General features: G+C 33.0%; 4 protein-coding genes across 4 annotated transcripts; 2 read left to right on the top strand and 2 right to left on the bottom strand.

Moving 5' to 3' along the window:
- Nucleotides 1–54: 54 nt before the first annotated feature.
- LOC125057915 lies at nt 55–2,879 on the bottom strand. Its single transcript, XM_047661883.1, has 2 exons — nt 2,478–2,879; nt 55–1,379 (listed from the first exon to the last, which is right to left on the bottom strand). The coding sequence occupies exons 1-2, from the start codon at nt 2,644–2,646 to the stop codon at nt 667–669; spliced, it is 882 nt and encodes a 293-aa protein (XP_047517839.1). The 5' UTR covers nt 2,647–2,879; the 3' UTR covers nt 55–666.
- Nucleotides 261–2,476, top strand: LOC125057908 (protein ANTAGONIST OF LIKE HETEROCHROMATIN PROTEIN 1-like). Its single transcript, XM_047661870.1, has 2 exons — nt 261–559; nt 1,499–2,476. Exons 1-2 carry the CDS (start codon nt 267–269, stop codon nt 2,379–2,381), a joined length of 1,176 nt encoding a protein of 391 aa, XP_047517826.1. The 5' UTR covers nt 261–266; the 3' UTR covers nt 2,382–2,476.
- A 1,472-nt stretch (nt 2,880–4,351) lies between the features above and the next one.
- On the top strand, nt 4,352–9,774 carry LOC125059626 (peroxisome assembly protein 12). Its single transcript, XM_047664130.1, has 7 exons — nt 4,352–4,656; nt 4,867–4,972; nt 5,578–5,780; nt 6,089–6,318; nt 7,038–7,182; nt 7,559–7,644; nt 8,778–9,774. Exons 1-7 carry the CDS (start codon nt 4,537–4,539, stop codon nt 8,890–8,892), a joined length of 1,005 nt encoding a protein of 334 aa, XP_047520086.1. The 5' UTR covers nt 4,352–4,536; the 3' UTR covers nt 8,893–9,774.
- Nucleotides 9,775–10,663: 889 nt separating this feature from the next.
- Nucleotides 10,664–14,807, bottom strand: LOC125059619 (poxin-like). Its single transcript, XM_047664118.1, has 5 exons — nt 14,680–14,807; nt 13,005–13,162; nt 12,240–12,353; nt 11,684–11,875; nt 10,664–10,951 (listed from the first exon to the last, which is right to left on the bottom strand). The coding sequence occupies exons 2-5, from the start codon at nt 13,146–13,148 to the stop codon at nt 10,682–10,684; spliced, it is 720 nt and encodes a 239-aa protein (XP_047520074.1). The 5' UTR covers nt 13,149–13,162; nt 14,680–14,807; the 3' UTR covers nt 10,664–10,681.

The raw sequence follows: 14,807 nt of genomic DNA, 5'->3' as shown, positions 1-14,807 counted from the left end.
AGGATCTATACCTGTCTCATGCTTTTTAAGTATAATATACAATCAAACAACATATTATATACAATTATTTTAAAAAAAATTGCCATGATTTACATTAAGGGCTTATACGCACTAGCGATTGACCGCCTAGGCGGTTCGTTTGAGCGGTCCAACCGCTTAACGCGGTTTCATCGCGGCTGACCGCTATGGCGGCCAATCGCAAAAAAACCGCGATGATAACGCGTTAAGCGGTTGGACCAGAGCGGCCCGCGTACCTCATAAATAAAATGGACGCCGTCGAGATAGCTTGTGTTATTTATTATTACTCCCGAAAACAACGAAAGAAAAATAAAAAAAGATACTGGATTCATCCTTTACTAGAAACACGTAATGAATTTGGCCAGTTCGCAAGTTGTTTTCAAGAACTGAAGAAGCACCAAGATAAATTCTTTGGCTATGTTAGAATGAGTGTTTCGTCATTTGAAGAATTATTAACAGTTTTATATGTCACCATCAAAGGACAAGATACTAAATTTCGTGACTGTATCCAACCCGAAGAGAAATTAGTTATAACGTTAAGGTATGTATTTTAAATAAAAAATGTTTTTGCTAGCTATTATGTTTTAATTTGAATCGCAATGTGTATTCATAACCACAAAGAACAATAAAAGTAGGAAACTATAACTATTACTGAGAATTATTATCATTAAAAAGATCTAAATAATCAGATTCTTGAGACATATGTGTATTCTGTGAATATGTTGATTCAGGAGAAGTTACAGATTCTCCTTCATTCCATGTTCCACGATGTGTAGGTGGAACTGAGGGCGGTGGTGGTGGTGGTGGGTTATTATTTCTAGCAAATGATGGTGTCTGATATCCTTGATGTGGCCCTTGGTTGTAGTTAAATGGTCGCACGTAATCCCAAGTAGAGTTACAGTAGTTGTATCCAGACGTTTGGGCTTCAGTAATGACTTGCATTATTTTAGCTTTTGTACGTAGGCGTATATGTTCAGGCACTTTTTTTATTTCACTAACCAACGACAAAAAGAACAGTCTATCTTCATCTTCTTCGGCCTTTCTGAACTCGACATTCTTATTTAAGACGTTAATCAATTCAACTCCTATATCATCTTCTTTTTTTTTCTTTTTATTTCGTTTTGGTGGTGGTGGTATGACTGGGTCAGTGACATTTTCTGTTTCATTTCCATCATTTTCTTGCCTTGGCATATTTGAATCAGTTTCATTGATGGATACTGTGTCTTTCAAAAACATTAAATTATTGTAAAATATGTATTGAGTCTTTTTCTTAGCTGCTGACCCACTCCTGCTAACATTGTCCTTTAGAGCTTTCACAAAATTATCCCTGATGTTTTTCCATTTTTTTTGTAATTCTTTTCCTAGAACAATACAACAAACAAGTTAATGATATAGTCATAAAGTAATAGAAGTATAATATAGGTACATATCTAAATTGAATTAAATAATGCATGTAGTAATTATAAAATTTTTGTTTCAGATATTTTGCAACAGGTTGTACATTTGCGGAACTACATTATACATTCAAAATTGGAGTAAGCACTGTAGCAGAAATCGTACGAGAAGTTTGTTTTGCAATTTGGTTTTGTCTGAAAGATATTTGTTTGCCTCAACCAAAAAAAGACGCTTGGAAAAAAATTGCGAATGATTTTTTTCAAAGAGCTAATTTTCCTAACTGCTTAGGTGCTGTCGATGGCAAGCACATACGATGTATAGCACCTAATAACAGTGGCTCAATGTGCTTTAATTATAAAAGTTTTTTCTCTTTGGTTTTATTAGCAGTATGCGACAGTAATTTCAAATTTGTTATGGTTGATATTGGAGCTTTTGGTAAATTCAGTGACTCGTCAATATTTCAAAATTCTGTTTTCTACGAAAGAATGCAAAAAAACCAATTGGATATTCCAGAGCCACAGCCTGTTTCACAAAACAGCGAGACATGTATGCCATACGTTTTTGTAGGCGACGAGGCATTTGCATTATCTACGAATATGATGCGCCCATACGCAAAAAAAGATTTGGATGAAACTAAAAGAACGTTCAATTACAGGCTTTCTAGAGCAAGAAGATATGTAGAATGCAGTTTTGGAATTTATGCAAACAAGTGGCGTATATTTCATAGACCTCTAAATGTTCACTTTGATCTAGCAAAAGATATTATAAAAGCTACTTGTGTACTACATAATTTTGTAAGAGACCGAGATGGTTATTGTTACGACGACTCACTCAGTTGCCCTTTGACAGAAAACTTAACACAGGAAGGGTTAAGAAGGAACGCTAAAACTGCGTTGAGATACAGAGAATTGTTTGCCCAATATTTTATGACTGATGGGAAATTAGAATGGCAAAGAAATATGATTTAATTGAAAATAGACGTATTTATTATGTTTTAAGATGTTGAATGTATGTGTAGTTTCGTTTATATAAATATAATAATAATAATTATAATAAATACTTACCAAGACTTCTTTTTTCCTCTGTTGTCATCTCATCTTTTCCAAAAATGTCTACTAATTCTTCCCATTGTTTCCGTTTTAAATCTCTATTCCTATATATTGCTCCTTGACAATTCCAAATTGATTCTCGTTGTTGAATTTCAACAATGAATTTCTCTGTGTCGAAGTTCATGACTGCGACTCACGTACTAACTCATCGGCGGCTCGCCGCAAACTGAAATCGCAAGTGCGTACAAGCAAGATGGCGGCCAGCCGCGGAGCGGGCCGCAGCTCTCCATTCAACCGCCGCGGTTAAAACTTTGCGGCGGTCAAGTGCGTACTATCACAGGCGGTTGCATATTAAACTGGGAAAGCGGCAGACCGCGCGGTTAGCCGCCCCCGCGGTTGACCGCTAGTGCGCAAGGGGCCTAAATAGAAGATATGACATAACAATTATTCTACAATGATTTTTAAATCTTAAGTTTCAACTTCACTGTAGACTTCATCTATATTTTGATCAGATTTAAAACTGATTTGGTGCAGATTTTTGAAAGTATACCCAAGTTCATTTTTTATTATTTTTCGTAATGTTGTCTCACCTCCTTTATAATTTAAATCTTCTTGAGCAGTAGCCATAATTTTTCGCATAGTAAGTATTTCTTTCCTTTCTTCTAATGTCTTTATAATATTTCTCAATTCTAATATTGCACCTGCATCGAAAAATACTTTTTTACCCCTACTCTTTTTTATTGGTGTCCTAATTTTAGTACCACTTGCTAAGGCTATTTCTTTTTCGCGTCTTAATTTTGTTACTGTATTTTTTGCAATTCCTGTAGCGTTTAATACACGTTCTGTTACCCTTGTCGTATTTTTTAAATGTTTCAAGATGTCTGTTACAATTTTTTTCGAAATAATTACGTCTTCGCTGTTATCCAGTGTATTTTTCACACAGCGAGATACAGTTTGAATTAATCCCTCAGTTTCCTCCTTCTCTCTGACGAAATAGTTGTCTACTTTAATGATAATTTCACGAGCACGGCTCTCAATAATTTTCCTACTCATTTTAACATCAAATCTGTGTCACTGAAACAAACTATGAAAATCACTAGTAAAATATAATACACACCAAAAATATCATAAAATCTCTTCTTGTTTTGATTGGCAAACTGATTATTGTTAAATGTTAACTGAAAAAATATTGAGGTTGAGTTACGTTTGTTTATTGTTATCAATTATTTCGTAAACACAAGCCCTATACAAAGGTACTTTCGGAGTAGGGTAGGGATGACCAGGGCTGCCAGATGAAAAAAAAAGCATGATCGAACACCAACTGCAAAAACATCGTATTCCAAGGAAATTTTGAATTGAAAGGTCGTACAACATAAAAGTGGAAAGTTTTAATTTAAAATGACTGGCTGCTTTTGCCTTGAAGAGTGTAACTTTAAAACTCCATATTCTGAAGCCATTTCGACGTAACAAACAGTGCACCTGGCTTTAAATTGGTTTTTACCGGGCCCTAACCAGTCCTTAAATAAATCTAGTTTTTCCCAATTGGGAGTTACATCTGTGCTCTGTGTTTGTTCCTCTCTGCTCACTGCTGCAGTAAGCTCTTCTCTTTTGGCTAATTTATTTTTTGGAGTACATAGGGCAGGTCTCTCTTCTTCATACTTGCCGAAAAAATCATACATCATTTACATGAGCAAAAGTGACAAAAAATCGTAGGAGTTAAATCGTACATCTGGCAGCCCTGGGCGCCCCTGGGGATAACCCTAATTCTATGGAAATTGAGCCAACTGCCAACCGTTCGACAATAATTTATTGTAAATTAACATAACCTGCAGCTTACTTATTAGTTATTACTATGAAAATTAAAAGTTGTATGAGAATGATATACATGCTCATGCTTAGTTATATGATGATATGCTTACTCACAATACCTTGTTTCTGTAGTGATTAAAGAAATTTCCTAATCTGTGGTGACTGGTGATTGATAAGCGATAACGAATAATAAACACAAAAGGAATCCGAAAATATTACAGAAATATATAAAAGCACCTATTAAAAACAATATTATTATAAAGACATGGCGGTTTATGCGGCTCATCTAACACGAACGCTTCATGGCACACCGTCGGTTTTCCAAATTACAGCTCAGGAAGCTCTGGGAGCTACGGTCAAGCCAGCTTTACGGAAACTTGTTGAGGTAGGCATCTAAAGCTCAAAACTCATTGGATCTGATTTCACATTCAGTTCCAACCTTTGTATGAAATCCTATAATGCCTAATAACTATTACATCGTATATCGAGACTAAATTAGACTACACTTTTAGTCATGTACTCATACTCAGCGCTTAGGATATAAGTTTTTGCTTGGGGACACTATATATATGTATTCAATTTTTTTTAATTTCAGTACTTGGCATCAGTGTACCCAAAGAATAAGTGGAGTGAGAGATGGTATGATGAACTGTATCTGTTGATTGACTGCTGCCTACAGTACCATTATCTGAAACATTATGGTAACATCTAATTTTTTTAATGTCAATATTAAATTTTTACCTTAAATGGTAGCTTTTTACAATTGAAACCTATTTAAGTTAAATTTACTATAACTTATTGTGATTTTTATATAATAAATGTACCTCATACTTTTTTTAATTTAATTATTTACATAATGATATACATAATAAAATCATAATATGTTACATTAGAAAACTGCAGTGTTATGTATTAATGTTAGCATAGCAGTATTGTTTAGGAATGCAACAAATGCATATAAAAGTAGTTTTTCAACTTCCTTTTTGTTGGTTAATATTAGGGTATCTAATAACTGACTGGGTAGTCCACTTATTAGCCGCGGTTGACTCGCCCGATACATTGTTTCTCGTTGTACAGAGTTGAACTTGTGTTACCACTTGGGTCTGTATTTCATGCCCAACTCGTTTATTTATGTCAACTCACTCAACAGATACCTAAAAATCTGTTTAATGTGTAAAATATGTAGCTTATGTAAATATTAATTACAAATCTATCCCCCTATTCAACTTAAAATTAATCTTTAAAGATGTTCTATCTTGGGGGGAATGATAAAGTCACTTTGTTACACGAAATGAAAATATTTCAGCTGCATCATTCTCTGAATGTTTCTATGGTTTAATGAGAGTCCCATTAACAAGCAGCAATGAGTTCAGTACTGGTCACCGATTACCTGTTCCACTGGAAAAGGGCTCATTGGCATTACTTGTACTCCTTCCTTACTTCAGGGACAAAGTGGAGAAGATAGTAAACCAATGGAGAGAAGCTAACGAAGATGGGAGATTGGGCAAGGTTTGTAAATTTCTACTTCTTCTTTCTCTTCTTCTTTTATCTTCTTATTATATTTTAATTAAGTTGCATTTTTGTTATAGTAAATTGTGTATCTGTCATTATTTAATTACAATACTTTATTGATTTATATAAATATTTATATAAATAGGTGATCTATACCTATGTATCTAATGTAGTAGTTTCTAAGTATTAGTAGTAAGTATAAGGAGTTATCCATATACATTTTTATTACATGTGTAAAGCTTAATAATAACATTATTTTTTACTTAAAACTAAATATTTTTTTTAAAGTGTTAAATTATTTTCAGAGTAAATCGGACAAGGCCCGCAAAGCAGCAGTCCATCTATACTCTATAGCTCATCTAGTCTCTGAGGCAGCCAAATTAATAATCCTTGCTCGGTACCTCACAGGATCTTCTCGCTGTCCCTCACCACCATTACTTCTGTTGGGACTTACGCTCACAAATGCCCCACCACCAGAACCTGAAGAAAATACCTGGAGTGATCTCGCTAGAAATTTATTTAAAGGAAATATTGGGTGAGAAACCATGCAAATTTTGAAATCAATGTACATATTTCAATTCAATCATCAGACTGTATGACAAACTTGAAAGTATATAAGTTCTGCCATATTATTAAATAAACCTACAACATTATATTATTACAGATTACATAGTGTTCTAATTATGCTAGAAATTAATAAAATATTAAATAACATTATTAAATAAAATATATTTATTTAATTATTACTTTACCAAATGGGATACAAAACAATTTCTTTTATATTATACACAAGCAAATATTCATTTAAATAGATTTTAATATTAAAATTTTAACTATTATATTTTCCATAATAATTATTTATATAAAAATAATTAAAACTCCTTTATTTGTTTAAAAGGTAAATGTCATTGTCAGATGTCATGGTCATTCAAAATTGTTGTTAAGCTGCCAAGCTTAGAAATAGAATATGCGTGAAGTTAGCTTCACGCATATTCTATTTCTTTTTACTTGTAGATTGTCTTATTCCCATCTCGCTCGCGCACGCTATAATCACACTGACAATTTTGTGTCACAGGTGCGCGCTCATCGTAAAATTTCACTCTCATAAATTTTTCATAACGCGCCTAAAGAAGTATAACTTCAAAAATTACAATTGCAAAGTGTAATTTTAATACATGTATTTGTCTATGTACGGAATACAAATTAATTGATGACTCTTTAAGCTGTATGTTGATTTGCATTTTAATTATTTAGGAGTGCTATGATAACTTTCCCAATGGTTTGGGGAGCTATGGCAGGCGCAGTGCAGTGGGGGGCCTTCTTTGTCCAATTTCTGCGCTGGTGGGAGACTCGACCTGGCCTCACTATGGATTCGCTTCCCTCACCGCCTCCCCCGACTGTATGTACATTTATATGGAACCTTTGTATTCTGTTTGAAGAACAAGTCTTCTTTCTTCTCTCTTTAATAACTTTATTATGAACATTTTAAATATTTTGTAGACTCCCTCTTATTCATAAAAACTTATTCAGTTTCGTAACGGTGTATAATTTAAAACCATCTTTCATAATTACGAGTGAAACTTTATTTGTTAATACCTTAACTAATCTGTACCTATAGGCTAATTTTTGTGTACATAATCTTTATGTCAAATTTTGTCTATGGGATAAAAAGAGAATAATAAAAGTAGGATAGTCTTTGAACAGGGCTATAAAACTGATGGATTTTTGTCAATAACGTGGTAATCTGTTTAAAAAATAGTGTTTTGTTATTTCAGCGTGAAGAAAAGTCAGTGCGTTACACGAATAAATGTCCCGTTTGTCTGCAGTCTTGGAAGGTGCCGACTGTATTGCCAGTTTCAGGGTTAGTTTACAAAAATAAAATTTTACTTAAAAAAAACGTGTGTGTGCTTATGTAAACGCCTTAGAAGTTCTACTTCTTTGGTGTAACAATTTCAAAATTTTATCTTTCGCCTTATTCTACGTTTGTAGAAAAAACGAAACTAACAATAGAAAAAAAAATACTCTCATCATTTTTCCCTAACGCACCAAAAGAAATATACTTCAAACGATATATATAAAGGTCAATAAAACACAAATTTATTTTAAAATGCTTAATAGACACGGCGCTGAAGTCTATCGTATTTAATTGCTTAAACAATAATTCTATTTTTTTAATGTTCTGTGTATAATGTACGTCATTCTGCGTCACACTGATTATTTTTGAGGTAATTATATGATAAAGCTTTCGATGCGGTTAAATTCATTATCGCGTGTTACTTTTTTTCTGTGAAACATCTATTCATCCATTGACACTACGCCGAGTTTATGAGATATTCAGATATTATTTTTTTCATTCTTTTATAGCTTAAATAGAAAATACCTATTGAACAGCCAGAAACAGAGTTACGACCTCCCGTTGAGTAAAGCTACGGTTTCCTAGAAAAGCGGTGCCGTATTTAACGGCCGTAATGTAACGTTGGGTGACGTCACCCATACGTTGTCTATTAATAACATCGGAGTAGGTTTTCTAGAGAACGTAAAGTGTCACCGTAACGTCAAATAGCGGTGCTGTCATTTGCATGACGGCCGTCATAGCGGTGATAAACAGTAGTTCAACGTTTTTCGCGTGTAGCGGTGTGCATATTTAATTAATACAATGCTTTGAAGAGCGAAAATGATGAACAATTAACTGATTTTATTTTTGTTAAAAATGAAGCTTTGTACTATATCAAATACAAAGAGTACAGACAAGCTCAGATGAAGCAAAATTTGTGGATCGAAATTGGAATAACACTTCAAAAATACGGTCGCACTAATTTCTAAAAAAAACCACAGGTTGGCCACCGTAAAGACGGCCGTTATTAACAACCGTAAAATGACCGCCGTTAGTTAACAGCACCGCTTTTCTAGGAAACCGTAGCTTAACACTTTTCAAGAAGACACAGAAATGTGCTGATGAAATGATTTTTTAATACATTTTAATGTAATTTCTAGGTATATTTTCTGCTATTCGTGTATCGCGCGACATCTGCGCGCTAACCAAACGTGTCCAGTGACCATGCTTCCAGCTACTGAGAAGTCACTAGTGAGACTCTATATAGATACCTAATTGTAGTTAAAATTTGTAAAATATAGCTTTGTTACCAAAATCAATTATAAAATAACAAATAAATATTTTTTTAAATGTTTGACAAAACATTAGGAAATATTACTATGCGTAATAACTAAGATTTGTATTTAAATATATAGGTAGGCTAAAAATATGATTTAAATGTTTATGGTTTTTTTATTTTAACTACATATTATTATCGGCCTGAGCCTTAACAAATGGAAATGGAATTGCTTTTCTATTTGGTAATACAGAACGACACATGACCATCGGCCTCCAATTATTTTCGTATTCCAAATTATAAACGCTGCTAAACGGAGTTTATAGTATAGTAGTATATAGTAGTATATACTCCTCATATTATGCAGTATATGTCTCATATACTCTCTACGTAGTTTTTCTGTCCACCTGGTAGTTAAACAAATTTACTACTTACAAATGATAATATTGTTCAAGCAACACAACAATATTAAAATAGTGAACATTACGTAGGTACATTATAACCGAGCTATTGAGAAAATATTGTTACAAAAACAAACAGCCGATACAAATTAGCATTAAATCATGTAATTAAAATCAATTACATCCACGGTTTGCGTCTTAAGTTTGAAAATAGCTGAATACCGTATAAATTGATGTAGAGGTCAGAAACGGACATTAATTTATGACTAAAGATTAAGAATGTGTCTATATTCTAGGAAATCTTACAAGTTCTTACATTTAAAATATTGCATTTGTATTCATATGTAGATATTAGAAAAGTTATATAAGTATCACTGTACAAAATTTATTTATAATTGAAAATATATTATTACTTGTTGACTGTGCACTTGATGTGATCATATATAGGGGCTGTGGTAAATAAATTATACAATATTTTAACAGTGTCTTTTTATTTCAATTAATCTATACAACAATTTTAAAACGATTATACATTAAATAAATGTATTTCTTATCACTAATTATTATGAGTAAAGGTTATTAAATCGCGTTTTATAAAAACAATATTATTAAAACATGTTATATAGAATATCAGAAATATATTTCTTATTACACTTTATTATGATTATAGTTTATTGAATCGCGTTTTAGTAAAAAATCGCGTTTTAATAAAAAAATATACGAGCAAAAAGATAAATTATGCGCCATTCATACGTCAAGCTTGACTTGTAAGAGTATCTTTGTCACGTATGTTATAAGAAACCTCGTGACAATTAATGTCTCCATTAATCATGGTATGTTTATTATAATATATTGCTTTTACAAATTATAAAATTTACGATAACTGCGATCGCATATTTTTCATTTCGTCTACATTCTGATGAAGGGAGCGTTAAGTATTACGAGCGTTATATATTATTATTATTATTTATATCACACAATTTTTTGAGTGTACGTGTAACGCGCCGTAACGTTTTTCTATACCCAAGTAGTTACTAGTAAAACTTTTCGTGACCACCTAGTGACTCTTTATACCATTAAATTAACTAAAAGTTATCATTATGTGGTGTAAAGTACTGGAAAGTCGAAAATAATATTAACAATGCCCGCCCCGCATCGTATCGTTTTACAAAAGAACCCCCCCCCCCCTAAAATTCGTGATTCGTTCCCCCTAAAGTTCTTGAACGCTCCCGAAGCTATAAACTCTACATTTATTTTTTTGCGTATTCCTTTAATGTAAACAATTAACAAAATAAAGAATTTCTAAAGCTAGACGCTTTATGATTTAAAGTGATACTTAAGATTATGATATATGAATTTGTCACAATCCTATTACATTGGTAAAAACTTATAAGTACTGAACATCATCAGCCAGTACTCCAGATAGATAAATATGAACGAGTTGCCTTCCATTCTCTGCAACTAGAGCCACTCGGGGACGGTTTCCGCGGATTAAAAGCGGCCGCGGGGGTGAAGAGAGTGAAGCGGGGGGAAGGGAATTAATATATTCCCTTAATTCCTCGCGGGTGGAGAAAGTTTTGTCCGCGTATACGAACTTAGCGTCACCAGTATCGATGATCTCCCACGGTCTGGACGTGTCGAAGTACCCACCTTCGCCCTGTAACAGTTGATTTAATACACTGTCGTACTCAGAGTCCTCTGTTATCTAATGGTAAATTAATGATTAATTAATGGTGAAAGTTAGGAATATAATACTGATATAACGAAGCATAGGAAAGTAAAAGACTCTTTTAGCTTCCAAATAAATCTATGGTCTTTACGAAATAATGTAATTAATATTGTAAAGTAAAAGTATATAATCTTAATCAACAAGTATGAGTTCAGTTTTGTTTAATATTCCTAGAAAAATAATTATACAAATATTATTATTAGTAATGCAACGAATATGAATACGAATATTGGTATTTCTGAATTCCCAAAGCTGGCTCAAAAGCATTTTTCATTAAAGCCATCTACTGTGGCCTCAGTAAGATTATTTTCTACCGGAATGTACAAATTACGAGTTAATTTCAAGTATTAAATATATTAGTATTCGTTGCGTTACTAATAATTACGTCAAATTAAAATCTTAAACTTTAAAAAGATTAAGAGTCTGTTTCACAATGTACGTATAAGTTTTACATAAGTTCCAAATTAGCTATTTATTACTTATTGGTAGGATAAACACTATTGTTGCGTTTCACGATTGTCAGATAGCGCTATTGGTCACATAAAGTCCATCATAAGCTATGAATCCGATGAATGTCAAATTATCTTCCAAATAATTAATGTGTTGCATAGCTATTCGGTACTTTATCCATACATTGTGAAACAGACCCTAAATCCTTACCTCCGCATTGGATACAGCATAGTGGTTCCCCCGCTTGGCGGTCACTATGGAAACGATGCTTCCATCTTTATTGACAATTGGCGCACCTGCGATATAATTATTCGCAGACTCAAAAGTCGGAGCACATCGCCATTGGGCCAGTTTACCGTCGCTCGATACAAGAAGTATGCGCTTGGTACGATTCAAAAATACCTAGAAAGTAAAGTTTAAATTAAAATTCTGTTGATTTTCGTGTATTAAGTCTAAATATATATATGAATTTTGATATTATAAAGACAAAGGATTTCTAATTTTGTACGTTTATATGGAATAAAGTCAAAAACTATTGTACATATACATGTTGAGTATGTTTCATTAATATTTTTAGAACCAAGTAGATTAGTCTTTCCGAAATGATGCAGTTATTGTTTCGCCAGAGTCAAACCTAAAGCCTCTACTTCGTGCAACATGCGTTATCAAACCAAGAATAACTCAAAACACTGTACTTCTCTGACCTTATGTAATTACTCACTATTTTACGAATGCCAATTATCGTGGAAGTTTCTAATCATCTCACCTTTTCAGCAGTGTCCACATCTAGCCGGACGTAGGCTAACTCAGCCAAATGAGCCAAAACTTGTTCCGTAAATACGTCGCAGTAGTGGTGGGTTGACACCGAGAGTTCTGCCTTCTGAAATAGGGTTTAATAAAACCGAAGTGACAAAATATTCGCAACAGATACAAATTTCTGCAATGTAGAAAAACTAGTAAAACTATATTTTTAAGAGTTGTTACTTTATATGCTGTTAAGTCTTCATCTTAAAGTCAGTTCTGGATGAAATATCTCTATTAACTTTTTAATAGGAGTTCAGTCTTCAGGCACTTCTCTTTCGAATTCTTCGCGATTGTAACGGATTGAACAGTGCTTATCCGGAGCTGGATATTTTTGGTAGTGGGCTGTTCAGTTTTAGAGAAAGCATTGTGTGCCTATCTCTAACCTAATTCGCTGTTTTTGATTTGTTTTTTCTGCTTTACCTAAAATGTCTGGTAATTTTATTGTATGCTTATTTTATCTTGTAAGTATATATTCTAATTGTATTTTTTAATATTTTTTTTTGTAATACTTATGTTTACTTTAATTTTCATATATTTTAGATTGCAGATTTTGTAAAATATGTCGTAGATTTAGTAAGTACTTTGCATGATGTAGACGTAAACGTAGATGTAAACTTAATAAAAATAGGGATGAATAATGGATTGTCATTTTCAATAAACTAATTGAGTGTAGTATTGCCGGGTTAGCACACACACAATTATAAATCAAAGTGCTTCAAGAAGTTACCTGTTCCGCCGTGCAGCAATGGATGGGAACTAACGAAGCACAGGTAGCATAGCGACGTCCCTCTCTCTCATGAAGCTTAACCGGGACTGACATTCTCTCCACCAATCCCTTATACTGCTCATTCAAGACCGTACGCTGAGACATTTCGTCGCTTTTATCTACATAAAGAAATAAATATAATAAGTTCTTATTATCTTCGTATTATTATTGTGTATTACAAAGCCTTACAAACATAACAGAATATGTTGTGACACATTCAAATTGGAAATGCCGATCTCACATTGCCCGTGTTGGTGATGGCAGACGGGTCAAAAAGGAGAGAACGCCCACCAGAAACCTGGGAAGATGGAATAAATGGGATAGATGTGGGAAACATGAGAGACATGTAGAAGAATTTGGAGGACACCCTCAACCCCGTCCGAGGTTGTGTACTATTGTAAAACACAATAGTATGAACATAATTTGATCCTGATTGTGTGGTACTCATATACAGGCTATTTTTTATTTATATTTTATTTACATAAATCGCACGTAACGCCTCCTTCAGGAATAATATCGGTTGTCTGTAAAGTCGGTTTACTGACGATAGTTGAACGTGACAACGTCATAAGAAAATACTGATGGAATGGTTGCATTCTTCAAAAGAAAATTTTAATTTTATTTGTTAGATAGATATTTTGTATGGATATAGAAAAGGAAGTAAATGGAAATCACAATTGAATTGATCAAGTTACATTTATTTGTACGCATAAATACAATTATGTCAATTTTTGTGTGCAAGCGAGAGCGCGGAACGAGTGCCGGCTCCATCGAATTGTCACGTCAAAAATGTGTGGAATTGGAGAAACCTTTTCAAGTATACATTTTCTCGTCGAAAATAGATAGGTTCAGAGGTATCCTTATATCGCTTGCTATCAGAATAACATAGATATTATATTAATTAATTAATCTATTCAGATTACAGCCTGCATGGTCTCCACCAGCTATTAGCAAGATTTTTTACTGCATGAACAAATATGTACTTTCTTTATGTATAAATACGTAGCTAGCCTTACGTTGCACGACGTAGAACAATAAAGGTTAATTTTACGGGACCAGATTTGTCCTTTACATAGTTACTTAATTCAGTCTGTTATCTGGGACAAATTAGTACACCCTGTTGCGACGAATGACAATCTTACATTATAAGGAAATTAGGATACCTATAAATCAATCTCTCGGGTGTTAATTTAATTTAAAAAAATAAAATATAATAGAATAGAATTGTTTATTTTAGAAATGTTTGTCTAAAAATATTTACCTATAAAAATTATCAAAATACGATGACTGATAGGGAAATAATGATCGATGCAATGTTAATCCGAATTTACGATGAATAATAATGGTATAATATTTATTACATAATATTGTTTAGGTATTTACCTGAACAACTAAATATATTATGTAACTTTTATATTTATAAATAAGTGGTCACGGTAGATCCAAATAAATAGAATTCAGTCAATAAAAAAATATCATCAAAGGTGTCTGAAAATCGTTAGATTAAATTTCTAGTCTACTAATTTATCGGTTTTTATTAATCTAGGTCTCTTCATTATAAAATTATTCTTATACCTGTATTACTATTAAATAGACAAATTGTGACTGTTAAATATATTTTTTAATAACAACTTACTTATAATGCACACCTCGCGGACACAATAGCTCTATAATGTGTGATAAGATATCAAAATATTCAGAGACGTCAGCTGATGTGATATGAACAAACAAAACTATACTCAAAAGTCAAAACCATGATTGCTG

The sequence above is a fragment of the Pieris napi genome, chromosome 2 (assembly GCF_905475465.1).
Source record: "Pieris napi chromosome 2, ilPieNapi1.2, whole genome shotgun sequence".
Taxonomy (NCBI): Eukaryota; Metazoa; Arthropoda; class Insecta; order Lepidoptera; family Pieridae; genus Pieris; species Pieris napi.
The sequence above is the reverse complement of the archived record's forward strand: the minus strand, read 5'-3'. Positions and strand labels throughout refer to the sequence as shown.